Source organism: Acomys minous (genome assembly GCF_964271855.1).
Source record: "Acomys minous genome assembly, chromosome: 11".
NCBI lineage: Eukaryota > Metazoa > Chordata > Mammalia > Rodentia > Muridae > Acomys > Acomys minous.
Genome location: NC_140492.1, coordinates 74924024 through 74940852, shown reverse-complemented (window position 1 = coordinate 74940852; position 16829 = coordinate 74924024). Strand labels below are relative to the sequence as shown.

At 41.0% G+C, this 16829-nt stretch overlaps 1 protein-coding gene across 4 annotated transcripts in view; it reads right to left on the bottom strand.

Moving 5' to 3' along the window:
• SPIDR (scaffold protein involved in DNA repair) overlaps positions 1-16218 on the bottom strand; it is a 252547-nt gene extending 236329 nt beyond the window's left edge. For 3 of the 4 annotated variants that reach the window (XM_084802285.1, XM_084802287.1, XM_084802288.1), the window contains exon 1: positions 16119-16218. In XM_084802285.1, coding sequence (XP_084658411.1) covers positions 16119-16151 — 33 coding nt within the window. In that variant the 5' untranslated portion in view covers positions 16152-16218. Of the gene's footprint in view, positions 1-11105; positions 11274-16118 lie in introns of all 4 variants that reach the window. The other variant, XM_084802286.1, reaches the window with a different exon arrangement.
• Between the last annotated feature and the right edge of the window lie 611 nt (positions 16219-16829).

Here is a 16829-nt window from a genome sequence, read left to right as displayed (position 1 = left end):
AATGGTGGCAATAAAACAGAGGTTGGGATGCCTCTGAATCTTCGCATGGATATAGCAACTAGAGAGCAAATCAAAACTTCACTGACAACTAATCATCAAACTTCAAAGTCATGTGTTCATAGCTGAGGAGAAGCCAGGGAAGCTGGAGGCAATAGCCCTTCCCTTCAAGACATGCATTCACTGGTCACTACACAGTAAAACTGAAAACTATGACTCCACTAGGCAAAGACCCTGCACTTAGAAAGTACCAGGAGTACAATCCACTTAGCAACAGAAGAGTGACAGAGACAAAATAGTAATAATAATCTAGCGGGACAAGGCAGAAAGCAGTACCAGTAAGCATCTATATAACAGGAAATAATTAGCCTTATTTCTATATCCATAGGAAAACAACATAAAGTACAGAAATTATCCTGAATCCTGATTCCTTCTAAAAATTCAGAAAAACTACTCTAATATAATAAACCACAAAAATGTATCAAAGCCAAATGTCATACAGGTACTGTTGAGGGTAAATAAGGACAAAAATAACATGCCAACACACAGGAAAACACATCAGGAGCATACCCCAGGGATAAAATGGAAAGCCAGACTTGAATTTTTTATCATAAAGCCTTTCACTTGTTTGGTGAGAGCTACCCCAAAGATATTTTATATTATTTGAAGATATTGTAAAGGATGCTGTTTTCCTGCTTTCTTTCTCAGTCCATTTGTCATTGTATATAGGAGGCTACTGGTTTGCTGTTGTTGCTGTTGCTGTTGTTATTACTCTTATATCCAGCCACTTTGCTGAATGTGTTTATCAGATGTAGCTCAGAGACCTAGGGTAGAATCAAACACAACTGGAAAAAAATATCAATTAAATGATTTCTATACTTATAGATCACTGCCTTGCCCAGTCGTCATCAGAGAGGCTTTCTGTGGCGGCAGACAGGAGCGGGTGCAGAGACCCACAGGCAGAAGCGAGCAGAGAAAGTCTAAATAGAGGACCTTTGGGTCCCTCCCCTGGGAGCTCAGAGAACCCTTTGGAAGAAGGGAAGGAAAGATTGTAAGAGTCAGGGGGAATGAAGGACACCAGGAGAACACGGCATATATGTTATAGGAAAAGTTTTTTGCCAACTCCACATGCAAAAACACATATATGTGCTTTTGTAGGTGCTTTTCTGGGCTCCTAGCAGTGGGAGCAGGTGTGTCTCTGACTCTTTTGCCTGCTCTTGAGACTCTTCCTCCTATTGGGTTGCTCTGTAGAGCCTCGATATGAGGGCTTCTGCCTTGTCTTACTGCATCTTGTCTTGTCCTGGTTGGCTGTTGTCTCTTGAAGACCTGCTCTTTTCTGAAGAGGAAAGGGAGAGGGAGTGGACCTGGGGAAAAGGGAAGAGGTGGGGGTGGGGTCGCTGGAAGGAGTGGAGGGAGGGGAACTGTGGTTGGGGTGTACTACATGACGGAAGAATCTATTTTCAATTTTTTTTAAAAAAATGGTAAACCAGTAGCTGACATTTCAAAACAAGGCAAAACATAGTTATAATACTCAGCAATGAAATGACAAAATCAGAAAGAAGCAAAATAAAATTTAGATATCTCCTGAGGTGAAAAGGGACTAATGCAAAACGACTCTAAGTACTGCTGTCTCGAGAGAAACAAAAGGTGAAAAAGCAATTTTAAACGTCTCCCCACACGTCTTACTATGGCTTACATGTGGGCTGTCCCTGGCTTTCTTTGTACTTTTTCTATTAAAACTTTTGCTACTTTTCTAAAACACAATATTCTGAGAAACCTAAATCTATATTCCTGAACTATGCATGGTCACTCGTATTTAAATCCAGGAAACAAAGCAAAACTATTTCATTTGAGGTGAGAGCTGTTTCTGCACTGATAGCCCTCAATAAAACAATAAGTTTTTCACTGGCACAAACAAGCAGTCAAGAATCAAGACACAGGTGCCACCACAGGACCGGTTTTTCTCAGGTATCTGATAACGAGTTCTTTCTGGGGCTCGAATCTCACTGTTTCATTGGTTTATTCTAAGATGTGGGTATGGGGGGGGAGGGGAGATCCTATTTGTTTGAACATTTTTGTTTGTTTCTTTGCTTTTAAAGAATTTTGACTTCGAGGCTAGCCTGGCCTACAAAGCAAGTCCAGGACAGTCAAGGATACACAGAGAAACCCTGTCTTGAAAAACCAAAAAAAGAAAGTATCTTGTTTAAGGTATCAATTTGTGCCAGGCAGTGGTGGCGCATGCCTTTAATCCGAGCACTCAAGAGGCAGAGGCAGGTGGATCCCTGTGAGTTTGAGGCTAGCCTGGCCTATAATGCGAGTCTAGGACAGCCAAGGCTACACAGAGAAACCCTGTCTCGAAAAACCAAAATAAAAAATAAATAAATAAATAAGGTATCAATTTGTTTTGTTTGCTTTAGAACCATTTCAATTTCTGATCTTTCCAATGTTTCCAGGTATATTCACTTTCAGGCCTTTGGCTAGTTTCTGATCTGTTTTCGGTTTGTATGCTTTCAGACATTTGATTTGTTCGTTGACTAGCATCTGGCTTTTTGTCTTTGACAGGACTCCGGTATCTCATTCTGTGTGTTCCTGTGACATTCCCTGCTTAGTGCAACCTTGTTTCCTTTAGGTATGCAGAGTGCTGAACATGAAGTCAAAGAGGGCTTACTCGCTCCCTCCAACCCAACAGAGTAGCAGTGTCAGTTCAAGAAAATTTACTGGGAAATTTTAAGGGATTAGGAGTTGTGGCTTCACTGGAGAAAGTGAGTCAGTGGAGGTGGGCTCTGGGATTTCAAACACTTCAGGCAGCCCCATGGCATTCTCTGCCTGCGGCCTGCCTCTCAGCCACACTCCAGCACATGTCTGCCTGCACGCCCCGATGCTCCTCGCCATAAACATAATGCACTACATCTATGAAACTGTAAGCCAGCCCCAATTAGATGCTTTCTTTTATGAGAGTTGCTGTGGTCGTGGTGTCTCTTCACAGCAATAGAACACTGACTAAGACAGAAGTTGGGACAGGGACTGGGGTATTGCTGGAACAAGCCTGCCCATGCTGCTTGTTGGTGGAATGGACTTTGAGACTTTAGATTAGGAAAGCAATTGAATGGCTTAAATGGGGCTTAATGAGCCCCACTAGTAGAAGCATGGCAGACAATCTAGCAATGTAGATTACGGTGGCCCAGCTCAGGAGGTTTAAGAGGAAAAAACCATTAGTAAGTGACCAAAGATCATTATTGAGTTATTCTGGCAAAGGATGTGCCTTTTTGCCCTTGTCCAAAAAGTCTCCCTGAGACTAAATTGAAGAGTTTTCAATTAATGGCATTGGCAGAGGAGATTTCAAAACAGCCTAGTATTGACTGTCTCATGGTTATTAGTGGCCAATCTTACCAAAATCTATAATGAAAAGAAGATGAGCAAGGAAAAATACAAAATGTACAGTTTGAGGAGAAAAGGGCACCAGGGCGTGTAATAGATCTAAGTCCTTTGCTCAGAGAAATAAACAGATTAAAGAAAAGTCTGATGTTAAATGGGATAAAGGGAGTGCTGAGCTCAGGGCAAGATCCTATACAGCTATGCTCCCAACCTGTGTAAAGGAATTAAAGGAACGCTTATTAACCAGTGGAGAAAGCAACCCACTGGCCAAGCTGATTTAGATGCTAACTGAATGAGAGGGCCAATTTCCAGGCCAGCAAGCAGCAGAACTTGGCAGCTTTGGCTATGTGGTTCTGGCTTTAAAATAAAAAATACAAGAAAGGGGTGATGCAATCTCCCACCATGGCTAAGGAAAGCTGCTGAGGCCAGGCATGTGTCAGGGGTATCTCTGCAAGAAGGCCCAAGATGAAGGAGATGCCAGAACCATGGGATGCCTGCCAAGGATAGCTGCTGGGAGGAGAGGGGCATACACACAACACAGAACACCAGCCAAGAGAGAAGTGTGCCGCAGTCGACACAAATGAAAGGAGTTGGAGATGTGAAAAGTGTTTATCAGATAGAGTCTGCCCTGTTGGCATTAGGCGTGGCTTTGGTGCAGCATGTCCTCACCATGCTCCCTTTCCTTCCTTTTGGAATGGTAATGCACATTCTGTACCATTGTACATTGGACATATGTGATCTGTCTTTTGATTTTAATTTTACGTGACGTCATAAGATATAAATTTTTTTTTTTTGAGACAGAGTTTCTCTCAGTAGCCTTGGTGGATCAGAGAAATCCACCTACCTCTGCCTCCCTGAGTGCTGGGATTAAAGGCATGTGCCACCGTGCCCTGCTGACTTTGGACTTTTAAATGGTAAGGACTTTTAAGGTTGGATTGAATGCTTTTTCCCCCACTATAATATGGCTATAAGCCTTTGGGAGCACGGGGTGCAATGTGGTGGTTTGAATAAGATTGACTCCTATAGGCTCAAGTACTTAAATACTTAGTCATCAGGGGGTGTCACTCCTAGGAGCCTTGTTGGAGTAAGTATGGCTTTGCCAGAGGAAGTGTGTCACTGGGAATGGGCTATTCGGCTTCAAAACCCCAAGCCAATCCCAGTCTCTCTCTCTTTTCCTGCCGCCTGCAGATCTACATGTAGAACTCTCAGCTCCTCTCCAGCACCATGTCTGCCTGGGTACTGCCATGCTTCTCACTATGAAAATAATGGACTAAGTCTCTGGAACCGTAAACAAGTCCCAAGTAAAGCTTTCTTTTGTAAGACTTGCCATGGTCACGCTGTCTCTTCACAGAAATAGAACACTGACTAAGGCAGCTAGAAAGACATACATGGGAGTTTGATATGATAATCTTACATCTTGACACCCTCACATTCTCCACAAAATAAGCATCATGATCCAAAGACACTGTGGTAGGAAGTAATCTCAGGATGAGAGCCAAGAGAATCAATCCCTAAAGCATTATTATAGCTGGTTCAATACATATCTTCTAGAAAAGTCTGCAACTAAAAAAATAAAATTAAATTGTTAAAAAGGAAATAAGAAGGAAGAACTGTTTGGGGATAAGCCACCTCCTGGTACTTCCGCTGTCCCATGTTGATAATTACATACTTTCAGGTTACAAATATTTGGAGAAGTGGGAAACTCGAAGTCAGAAGTAATTTAATTTTAAAGTTCCTTCAATGGAGAACTTCTAAAATTCTATTAGGCAACAAATTAAAACATAATGAAGGGGAAACCAATTTTACTTGGAAATTATGCATGGCTAAAAGAAGAAATATTAAAAATGTTAACTTGGAAGAAATTTTGAGAGCTGTGTAAACATATCAAAATTGAAGAAACATTTGAAGGACAGGAGATTAATAAGACCTTAAAAGCTTCGATTAGAACAAAATATAAATTCTGAACAGCATAACCTTTTTAGTCCTCTGCCCCTATCTACTGAGGAGGCCTGGTTAAGTAAGCCTAGCCATCTCCATGATAGGCTTTAGTTTCATTTGTGTGTGTGTTTGTTTGTTTGTTTGTTTTTCCAGACAGGGTTCCTCTGTGTAGCCTAGGCTGTCCTAGACTCACTTTGTAGACCAGGCTGGCCTCGAACTCGCAGCAATCCGCCTGCCTCTGCCTCCTGAGTGCTGGGATTAAAGGCATGCGCCACCATGCACAGCCCAGGCTTTAGTTTCTTGTTAGTTCAGAACAGGCCTAAGCCTCCATTCCTCAGAAATGAGCTCAGCAGTCACTGAAAATCCTGCAAAATGGCCAGCCAATCAGAGATGGCCTAGCCACCTGTCCAGAGGAAGATCAGATTGCTTAAAGTTGGTTTACTGCTTGTCAATGGCTTAAGGCTGATTTACTGCCAGTCTGGAAATTTCTTGTCTTATGATTAACTCATGACTCTGACTAAGTTTGCCCACATTTTTTCAGTTTGAATGCTCCCACCATGTTAAAGATTGCCTAATTCCTCTCCCCTTGGAATTCCCCAGAATGTCTTTAAAAAGAGCCTGCTAGCTTACCTCAGGGTCACCATTTTGTCTAAGTGGTGGCCCCAGCATGCTGGATTTCTGGAGAATAAACACTCTTTCTGCTTGCATATTATCTGAGTCTGGGGTCTTTCCTTCAGCGTGTTGAAGACCTAGCACTATCCCTCTCGGACCTTGCCTTCTCTATCAGAAGAGTTTCAACTTCCACCCCTTCATTCTCGTCAACCAACCAAGTAAATTTTATAACCAAAAAGAAAAGAAAAGAAGTTGTTATGGCTCCTTTTAAGATAAAGCCCAACACATGTATAACATTGTCAAGGAAATTTTTAATTAAAAGATTACTGAGGGAATGGCATTAACCCATGTTTCTATCCCTTGGGAAAAAACTTAGCTGAAACATCCTCCTCCAGGCCTAGCACTATGAGTCTACCACACCCTCCTCCACAAAGTCTCAGCAGCACAGCAGATCGAGCACATCTAGTGGTGATACCTAGTCTAGCCTTCTTACCATGCACCTCCATCAACTCCTAGGCTTCCATCAGAATCACCCTTACCTGCCCCTAGCATACAGGGTAGGGGCATACAGCACACAACACATCCACCCTCTCCAGACAGCAAGATCTACCTCCACACTTCAGGTTTGGACCTTAATCCACATCCTGAACACCAGCACGTCTGCTCCATACACCTGACTTCATTTCACTCAGGACATTTCCAACAGGCAGGCCCAACCCACTCCCACATGGCCTCTCCTGCCTCAGCCTGCTATTCATATCAGACTTTGAACTAACAAAAGAAATGTACAGGCCCAGATCTCCTCTGAAAAAAATATAAACAGTATGAAAGATCAAACCACTATCTTCTCTATAAAAATCAAACAGTCCTATAGAAATTTTTATAAATGAGAATTATCTAAATGGACCACAGCACACAGAATTTAAAAGAACAATCATAAGCTTCATCAAAGGATTCAAAAAGCTTTTTTTAAAAAACACATAGAAAAAGATCAATTAAATAAGGAGAAAGAATAAACTCCTAAGTGATGCCCAAGAAAACACAAGCAAAACGGTGATGAATATGATGAAGATAACTCAGAATGTGAAAACTGGATTCAATAAAGACACAGAAACTTGAAGGGCAGTCAACCTGAAATGAAGATGGAATTGAAAAACCCAATAATTACCCAACTAGAAAACTCAAAGGAGAACCTTACAAATAGAAAATGAATCAAATGAAAGGTAGACTATTGAAACTGAAAGACAAAGTAGAAAATCTAGACCAAAAAGAGCAAGGAATATGAAAATTATTTTTTTTACCTTTCCTTTTAATTCTTTTTTTAATATATTTTATTAATTTATTCATATTACACTTCAATTGTTATCCCATCCCTTGTATCCTCCCATTCCTCCCTCCCTCCCATTTTCCCCTTACTCCCCTCCCCTATGACTGTGACTGAGGGAGACCTCCTCCCCCTGTATATGCTCATAGGGTATCAAGTCTCTTCTTGGTATGAAATTATTTTAAATCACGGGAAAGGAATATACAGGAAATTTGGCATCCCATGAAAAGATGAAGCTTTCAAATAATCGTAATAGATAAGGACAAAGAATCCCAGGTCAATGCAGTAGACCAGATCTTCAACAAGATATAGTTCAAACTAAGAGGAAACATACAGACAAAAGAAGACACCAAATATGAAATAGATGAGTCCAGTAAAGAAAATATCATAGTTAAAACTCTTGAGTATACAGAACAAAAAAAGAATAGTGAAAGCTGCCAGTGGAAAAATACAAGTCACACATAACGGAGAACTCATCAGAACAACTGTGGATTTCTCAAAGGAAACTTTGAAAACCAGAAGTTCTAAAAGACAGTGACAGCCACCCTAGACTAATATATACCAAGCAAATTATCTCCTATAGTTGAAAAAGAAAAAGAAAAAAACTTTGCACAACATAAACTGCCTGAAAAACTTATATCCAGCAAACCAAACCTAAAAAAAATGCAACAGGCATTATTTCTGAATGAAGAAAGAAATGAGCATAACAGAGAGACGAGACTGTGGAAAGAATCAGGAAGCCATAATTATTAAAACACAAACACCACTGAGACTAGAAAGACTACCACCAAAAGTTGACCAGAAAATAACATACACACTTCAATAAAAACTTTAAATATCAATGGCCTCAATTCTCTGACCAAAAGGCATAGGCTCATTGAATGAATCAAGAAGCAAAATCCACCATCTGTTGTCTACAAGAAACACATTTCAGTGTTAAAGACAGGCATTGCCTTAAAGTGGAAGGCTGAGTAAAAGCACTCCAATCAAATGGGACCAGCAGCAAAGCAGATGTGGTCAGACTCATATCTAATAAGATGGACTTGAACTGAAATGAATCTGAAGAGATAAAGACAGACACTTCATTCTATCAAGAGATCAGTTAACCAAGAACACATAACTATCCTCATAACTATCCTAAGCATATGTTCACCAAACTTTGGGGTGCTGAATTTCATTTTTAAAAAATCTAGTCCTGGATTTAAAGACATACATTAACATCAATCCATTAAAAGTGGATGCAATACACCTCTCTGTTTGAATGACAAATCACCTGAGCAAAAAATAAACAGAAACATCAGTATTGACATCATACATCAAATGGACTTAACAGATAACAGATATCTACAGAATACTCTACTCAAGCACCAAAGAACACACACTCTACTCAGCAGCACACAAAAGCTTTTCTAAAACAAGCCACATGCTGGAACATAAAATGAATCTTAACAAATTCAAAGAGTGAAATCATCCCTTGTATCCTCCTCTCTGACCACAATCCAACTTAAAACATCAAATACACAAACTCATGAAGATTCAACAACTCATTACTGAATGATGAAAAAACAAGAAAACAATAAAATGTTGCCTAGAACTTAATGAAAATGAGACACAACAGAGCAAAACCTAAGACACATATTGAGAGCAGTCCTATGATGAAAATTTATAGCTTTTAAGTGCATACATTAAAAATCAGAAAGAACACAAATAAATGATGCAACTCAAAAATTTTAGGGAAAAAAGAGCACAGAGGAAACCAATCCCAGTCAAGAGTAAGGAGTAATAAATATAAGAGCAGAAATCAGTGAAATAGAAACATAGATCAATGGATATAAAAGCTAGTTCTTCACAAAGACAAACAAGAATGACAGAAACAGCCCAACTAACCAAAATAAATTAATAAAGAATTAAAAGGACAGACCCAAATTAAGCAAGGAAACATTACAACAAATACAAACAAAATTCATAATATTAAAAGGGAATACTTGTGTTCCATTGAGCTGAAAACCTTAAAAAAAAAAAAAAAGAAAGAAAAAGAAAAGGATGGATTTCTAGACTCAGCCAAACCAACAAAACTAAATTAACAACCTAAGCTGACAGATAACAAACAAAAAGACTGAAATGATAGTTCAAAAGCCTTCGTGCTAAGAAAAGTCCAAGACCAGAGAGATTCACAGCAATTCTCAATACCAGACTTTCAAAGAAGACCTATAGCCAATAGCCAATAGCCTTTTAAACTATTAAAAAAAAAAGCAGAAACAAGAGTATTCCCAAAGCATTTCTATGAAGTCAGTATCACTCTAATACCAAAACCAAAAAAAGAGACAATATATTGATTTTTAATTTAAAAAACTATAGGCCAATAACCTTTATTAACTACCATGAACAAATTGGCTCTATCCCTGAGATGCAGAACTCATTCAACATATGCAATATGTAATAAATCACAAAAATGTACTTACGGCCAAAATTACATAGCATCTCAATTGATTCAGAAAAATCCTCTAACAATCTCCAATATAATAAAAGTCCTAGAGAGAGTAGGACTAAGGGAATACAATTCAACATAACAAAAGCTATCTGAGAAAACCATTATTCCAAATGGAGAAAAAAATTAAAGCAATCTCACTGGAGTCATCACTATCTCAAAGACTAGTTGGAGCATTAAGGAAGGGAAGGAAACTAAAGAGATACAAGTAGGTAAAGAAGTCAAACTGTCCCTGTCTGCAGATGGCATACTATATTTCAGAGGTCAAAAAAATTCTACCAGAAAGCATGTAGAAATGAAAATAAATTCAGCAAAATGACAGAATACAAAATCAACTTGTGAAAATCAATAGTTTCTATGTATCCCAACAAGAGAGCGATCATGGACATTCACAACAGACTCAAAGAAAATAAAACGTTTAGGAATAAACCTAACCAAGGAGGTAAAGGACCTCTACAATAAAAATTAAACCAATGAAGAAGACAGAAGAAGCCCTCTCTGACAAAGACAATACAATGAAAAGACATCCCATTTTCATGGTAGAATTAATATTGTGAAAATGACATTTCTACCAAGCACTGGATGCTGTGGCGCATGTCTTTAATCCCAGCACTCAGTGGGGTGGAGCCAGGAGGATCTGTGTATTCAGGCCAGCCTGGTCTACAAAGCAAGTCTAGGACAGCCAAGGCCACAAAGAGAAACCCCTGTCTGAAAAACAAAAAACAAAATCTGTTATTTGTAAGCCTACCTAGCCTGCAAAAGCTAAGACACAACTAAATACACACACACACACACACACACACACACACACACACACACACATACACACACACACAGTGGGATAAGGGAAGAGAAAAGAATTGGAAATTTGAGTAATATACTTAGAATGTACTAGTGTCAATGTATTGATGTCTTGGTTGTAGCCTAGTTTTGCAAAATATTATCATTGAGGAAAACTGGGTAAATATATCTGAGATCTTTATTTCTCACAATTATATCAACCTATGACTGCCTCAAAAATATATAAAGAAAATTAATATGGAAAGTGGTTAATGTTTTCATGATGAACTTTTTCATACTATTTTAAGAAATACCTTGTCTATGAACATACATTACTTTGATGAAAAGGAAAATATACTTTCCCTTTTAAGTGAGGCATTCTATGTGAGTTGTTATACAGTCCTCAATAAGTTAACTGTCTTCCATTTTAAGGATACAACTTCTAGACAAAGATTTCAATACTAAGTGTTGATATCCAGAGGCAGTCATAGTGAGCAAATTATCCAACAAGATGCCCAAAATCTAACTGCGCAATAAAGTTCTCTTATCAAAGTAACCCTTAAAAATCTTCTGCCATCACTGAGTACCTACCTCTAGTCCTGTTGTCAACATGAAGGACAGTAATTCGAGGAAAATATGGAAGCTAAGCAGAGGATGGATGTCATCCTCACACAAATAACCATAATTACAGTTGTATATTGGTAACAGGTTTCATTCTTATGTGCTTGTATGCATAATACATCATCCCAGGTGCCAACCCTGAAAAATAGGTATTATTTAGCTTTTACAATGAAACTGAAACTTAGAAATGCTATATGTACTTCCCTAGTCTGAGAGCTAGTACAATGTGTCAGAACTTCTCCCAGTGAGTCTCTAACTCTACAAATACAGATTCTAATTTTCTATTGTTTCACTTTTTAAAAAATGCCTGTCAGTAATTAGCATGACCTCTTCCCGCATATAAGCAACACCAGTGAGTTCAGATGGGCTATATGCATCTGGGAATCCAGTGGGATGTTTCCACTGGCCTTATCAGTCAGTATGCCTCTCCCAACTGAGATTATCCCCTGTGTCATTCTGCGCTTTAGGACCAACTATTTCAGCACCACCTTCTAAGCACTAACACTCCAGCCAACTGAACCAATCCCCAGTCCACGAGACTGCTATAAAATGATAAAGCTTACAGGTAAGTGTAGTTCGTTTCATATTTTAAAATGTTAGGTGTTTGGTCAGTTGGGTGAGCACTTACTCATTTCCTAGCCTTCCACACTCAAACACACAACAGAGTTCCATATTTACACTTCTTTACACATCTCCATGTTAGCCTAATGGCCTGTCGCATCTTCCTTAAGGGAAGAGTTACTGGCCTTTGTAAAGGTCCATGAAACATCTAAACGGTCCTCTTACCTTCTTCTCTATAGTCCCGTTGTCTAAACTGTGTTCCGAATAGAACTCCATCCTTCTAGAACAGTGAACGCTTCTTATTCTCTGACAGCTCCTTCTCTGCCTTCCTGAAAATCCTGACACAAGCTAGAGATATCAGAGAGGAAGGAACCTCCATTGAGAAAATGGCTCCCAAGATGGAGAGATGGCTCAGCGGTTAAGAGCACTGACTCCTCTTCTAGAAGTCCTGAGTTCAATCCCCAGCAACCACACAGGGGCTCACAACCATCTATACTGGGACCTGATACCCTCTTCTGGCATGCAGGTATACATGCAGATAAGGCACTTATATACATATAAATAAATCTTTTAAAGAAAGAAGGAAAGATCCATTCTTTAAGGACTGGAGAGATGGCTCAGCAGTTAAGAGCACTGTCTGCTCTTCTAGAGGTCCTGAGTTCAATTCCCAGCAACCACATGGTGGCTCACAACCATCTGTATCCTTTAATGCCCTTTTCTGGCCTGCAGGTGTACATATAAATAGCGCACTCATTTACATAAAATAAATATCTTTTTAAAAAAGAAAGAAAAGAAAATGCCTCCCATGTGAGCCAGCACCAGAAGAGTTGAGCCTGACTGCCGACACATGAAACACTGGGTGGCCTAGCTCGAGCAGAACTGGAGACCTCACCCTGGTGGTGCAGATAGAGGAGAGCCGGAGAGCTGAACAGCTCAGCTGCCACCGAGGCCCAGATACAGTGGTCTGAGTTGTCCCACCCCAAAATCTATATCATCTGTGAACTGTTGGGGCACATAAAAGGGACATCCCTACAATCCACACTGCAGGATCTCCATGACACAGGGACAACAATGAGTTAACCAGGAGAAGTCCTAGTATTGATGGTGACACAGAAACCGGAGACCTTGAACCAAAGCAATGACTCATTGCAATGGATACTTGCAAGTGAAGATGTATGGACAGAGGGATATACTGTGTGACACAATGTGATACACTACAGCTTACAGGATGAGATGTTTTTCTATGCCTTGTTTTATCTTGTTTGTGTGTTCTTTATTTGGAGGGAGGGAGGGAGGCTGCAAGGACAGATATGAGGAACAGGAAGATGAGTGGAACTCATGATATGAAACTCACGAACAATCAATAAAAAGGTTTTTTTTAATGCCTCAATAAGATCAGTCTGTAGGCTGGCCTGTTGGGCATTTTCTTAATTAGTGATTAATAAGGGATGGTCCAGCCTATTGTGCACGATGCCACCCCTAGGCTGGTGGTCGTGAGTTCTACAAGAAAGCAAGCTAAGCAAGCAAGCCACGAGGAGCACGTCATTACGCAGCATGCCTCCATGGCCTCTGCATCAGCTCCTGTCTCCAGGTTCCTGTTGGAGTTCCTGTCTTGATGTCCTTTGATAATGAACTGTAATGTGGAAGTATAAGCCAAGTAAGTCCTTTCCTCCCAAAGTTGCTTTGGTCATGGTGTTTCATCCCAGCAATAGCCAGAAGGTGTCATCAGAAAAATGCAACTTTCCTTACTTCTCTCTTATAATCTTTAAAATTCTATGACCAGGAAGATGAAGGGCTGAAGCTGATATTCAAGATGTCTGATGAGGGTATTTCTCCATGTTTCCTTACACCTAGAATACTCACAGGCTCATCAGATATTTACTGGTCATAGTGACTGCTTTAAGAAGCATAAATTGGAGATATCATTCCTAATCTTACAATGTTTATATTAGGGAAATAAAAGTAGAGACACAAATAAACCCTAATACAAGTCATGAAGCGCACAAAATTCCACAGGAATACAAAAGGAAGCTCCTAACTGGGATAATTAGGGTGAAGGTAGGCTTTGTGACCTTCAATAAGCAGTAGCAGAAAAAGAAAAGAAAGGAAGAAAAAATGACATTATTCCAAATCAAGAATATGAGCAAATACCAAGACTCAAAACCATACAGTAACAAGAAGTCTAACTTAACGGAGGCTAAATAACAAAGAAGGCTATAAGTTTACGAATTAAACCATATTATGGAAAGTGTGAAAGAGAGCACGAACACAAAGCAAGATCTACAAGACAATGTGAGTATAAAATCCTTGCTTCTTTACTAACTGCTGTACACATGTACAAACCCCTTAACCTCCTGCTAGGAGTCACTTTCTTTTTTTTTTTTTTTTTTAAGATTTATTTATTAAGTATAAGGTGTTCTGTCTGCAAGTACACATGCACACCAGAAGAGGGAACCAGATCTCATTATATGGTTGCGAGCCACCATGTGGTTGCTGGGAATTGAACTCAGGACCTTTAAAAGAGCAGCCAGTGCTCTTAACCGCTGAGCCATGTCTCCAGCCCCTAGGAGTCACTTTCATCTTCCATAAAATGAGACAAATATTAGCTTCTTCAAAAGATTAACAAAAAAAAATTAACTGAAGCTTGATGTGGTAGCTCACATTGTAATCCCAACAATGGGGGGGGGCAGAGGTAAGATAATTGCAGCCTCATCTATATAGTAGGTTCCAAACCAGCCATTAGCCCTGCTCCCTCCACCAAAAATAAATTAGTTAATTAATTAGTTAACTAAATGAAAGCCAGGCGCTGTGGCACTTGCTACTTGTAATCCCATTATTTGAAAGGTAGTTCAAGATTGGCTTCACTAAACACTGAATTCAGGGCCAGCCTGTGTTACATAAGATCCTGTCTCATTTGCTGTAGAGAAAGTTGACTACTCTATTGCCGGCTGCCCTATGGAAGTAACAAACTGAAACTTACCAACCACCACCTCAGTGAACTTGGGAGAAGACCCTGTGGGAAACCTTGGGCTATAAGCACAAAGTTAAGCTACACTTCGGTTCTTGGTAGCAATACTTGCAGTTTTTACAGAACCACTGAAAAGAAAAATTATTGAGAAATAATAGGATGAAGGGGGCAAAACAAATAAGTCAAAACCACTAGATTTCTAAGTTAGGAAAAATTGCTAGGGCCTGTTAAACTAAAAGAATGCTTTATAAAACACAGGAACTTGTTCATACTTTGTAGCAGTTAAAAATCAATGCATAAGACTGCAGGGGCAAACTTTTACTTTTTTTTTAAAGATTTATTTAAATATGTACAGTATTCTGACTGCATGTACCCCCTGCAGGCCAGAAGAGGGCACCAGATCACATTATAGATGGTTGTGAGCCACTATGTTGTTGATAGGAATTGAACTCAGGACCTCTGGAAGAACAGTCAGTGCTCTTAACCTCTAAGCCATCTCCAGACTCTTAGAGCCAAGAAAAAGCACAAAGTCAAAATTTGGAGCAGAGCAGTAAGGAAAAGTAAACAAGCTTTGAGAGAGAAGCAGACTTTAGGCATGCTCAGATGAACACTGGTAGCAAAGGCATCAACGGCTGCAATAACTACATCATTTGTGTTAGATTTAACAGTGTTTTAATTCCTTGATTTTTTTTCACAGTTTAGTATTCCTGAAATTGAATTAGTCTTTCAGTCATAAGTCATATGCGCTTTTGCTCCCTCATCAGCTTCAAAGTTCACAGTGTGGTCTATCAGGGATATTTGAGAAATAAGAAAGAACAGCAGTGTAAGGTGTTGAGGCATTTATACGGGATATTTTTCTCAGGAAGTCTTTTCAGTAAAATGAAGAGCAGGCCAGGGAATGCTGTTTTAACTTTTGAGCATTCTGAAACAAACATCTGTAAGTGAGGAACTTTAAAAAGGCAAAATATGATCCAAGAACACCACAAATGACGGAGAAATGAAGAGAGAAGGTACTTTCGCTTAAACGTTACCCATGAAACAAAAGTTTCTACACTCCGTGCCTTCAGTATAGAGACCGCTGAAGACACACAAGAAGCAACTCCTCACGAAAGTTTGGGCGGGAAAGCCAAGTGTAGCGAAAGATACCGGGGAAAAATCAGTAGAGATACCCCAGTACCCACTGTCTTGGTGCGTTAACAAGAGAATAAAACGGAGGGAAACGAACTGCCGGACGCCAGCTGACACGCCCACTCCAAACCAACGCCGCCCTCGCTGTCGGCCACCCACCGGCTCGGAGGACAGGGCAGGACATCCCGCGGGAGACCCGCCGCCACGCGCCCGTCCGTGCCCTCACACTGGGCGCACGGTCTCCCTCCCCGCGGCCACCGTCAGCCGCGAGAAGCCCACGGAGCAGCGCGCCCGCCCTCCGCTCCCATAGCAACGGCACAGCGTACCTTGGACGCGCCTGGACGGCCGCCTCCAGACATGTCCTACACACACAGTCCTCCCCGCTCTCTCACCGCCCCTTCCGGAAGCCTTTACGTCCGGAAGCTGCCCGCCCCCCCCCCCAGCGAGCCCCGCCCCCTCTGGGAATGCCCCCTAGCGAGCCCCGCCCCTTGAGGAAGCCGCCCCCAGCGAGCCCCGCCCCTTCCTGGAACGCCCCCATCGCGGAAGCCAAGGCCACCGCCCCTCCCCCCGCGAGCCCGCCCCCTCCGGGAAAAGCCGCCCCAGCGAGCCCCGCCCCTCCCGGAACGCCCCCCCCCTCCGCGAGCCCCGCCCCTCCTGGAACGCTCACACACAGCGAGCCCCGCCCCTTGCGGAAGCCGTGGCTCTGGTTCCTTAGGGCGGATTTTCCTCACGTTAGGACGCCTGAGGGCGCTGCTGCTCTAAGCTGTTCCTCAGGCCCCTCGCGAGCCTGGAAGGTGTTGAAAGGGTCACCAGCTCGCCTTGCTGGGCAAAGCCTTAGAGCAGTAACCAAGATCAAGACGTTATATTTCAAATTGTGTTTTCTGGAGCAACATTGGACCATAAAATAAAAACCTCAAGTAAACTAGAATTCAATAATCATTGTTAATTAGTAATAAAACCTCAGTAAGCCTCTAAAAGGAAGAATTCACAACTATCAAGAGCAAAGATTATCAATTCTTAAAAAGAACCCAGGAACT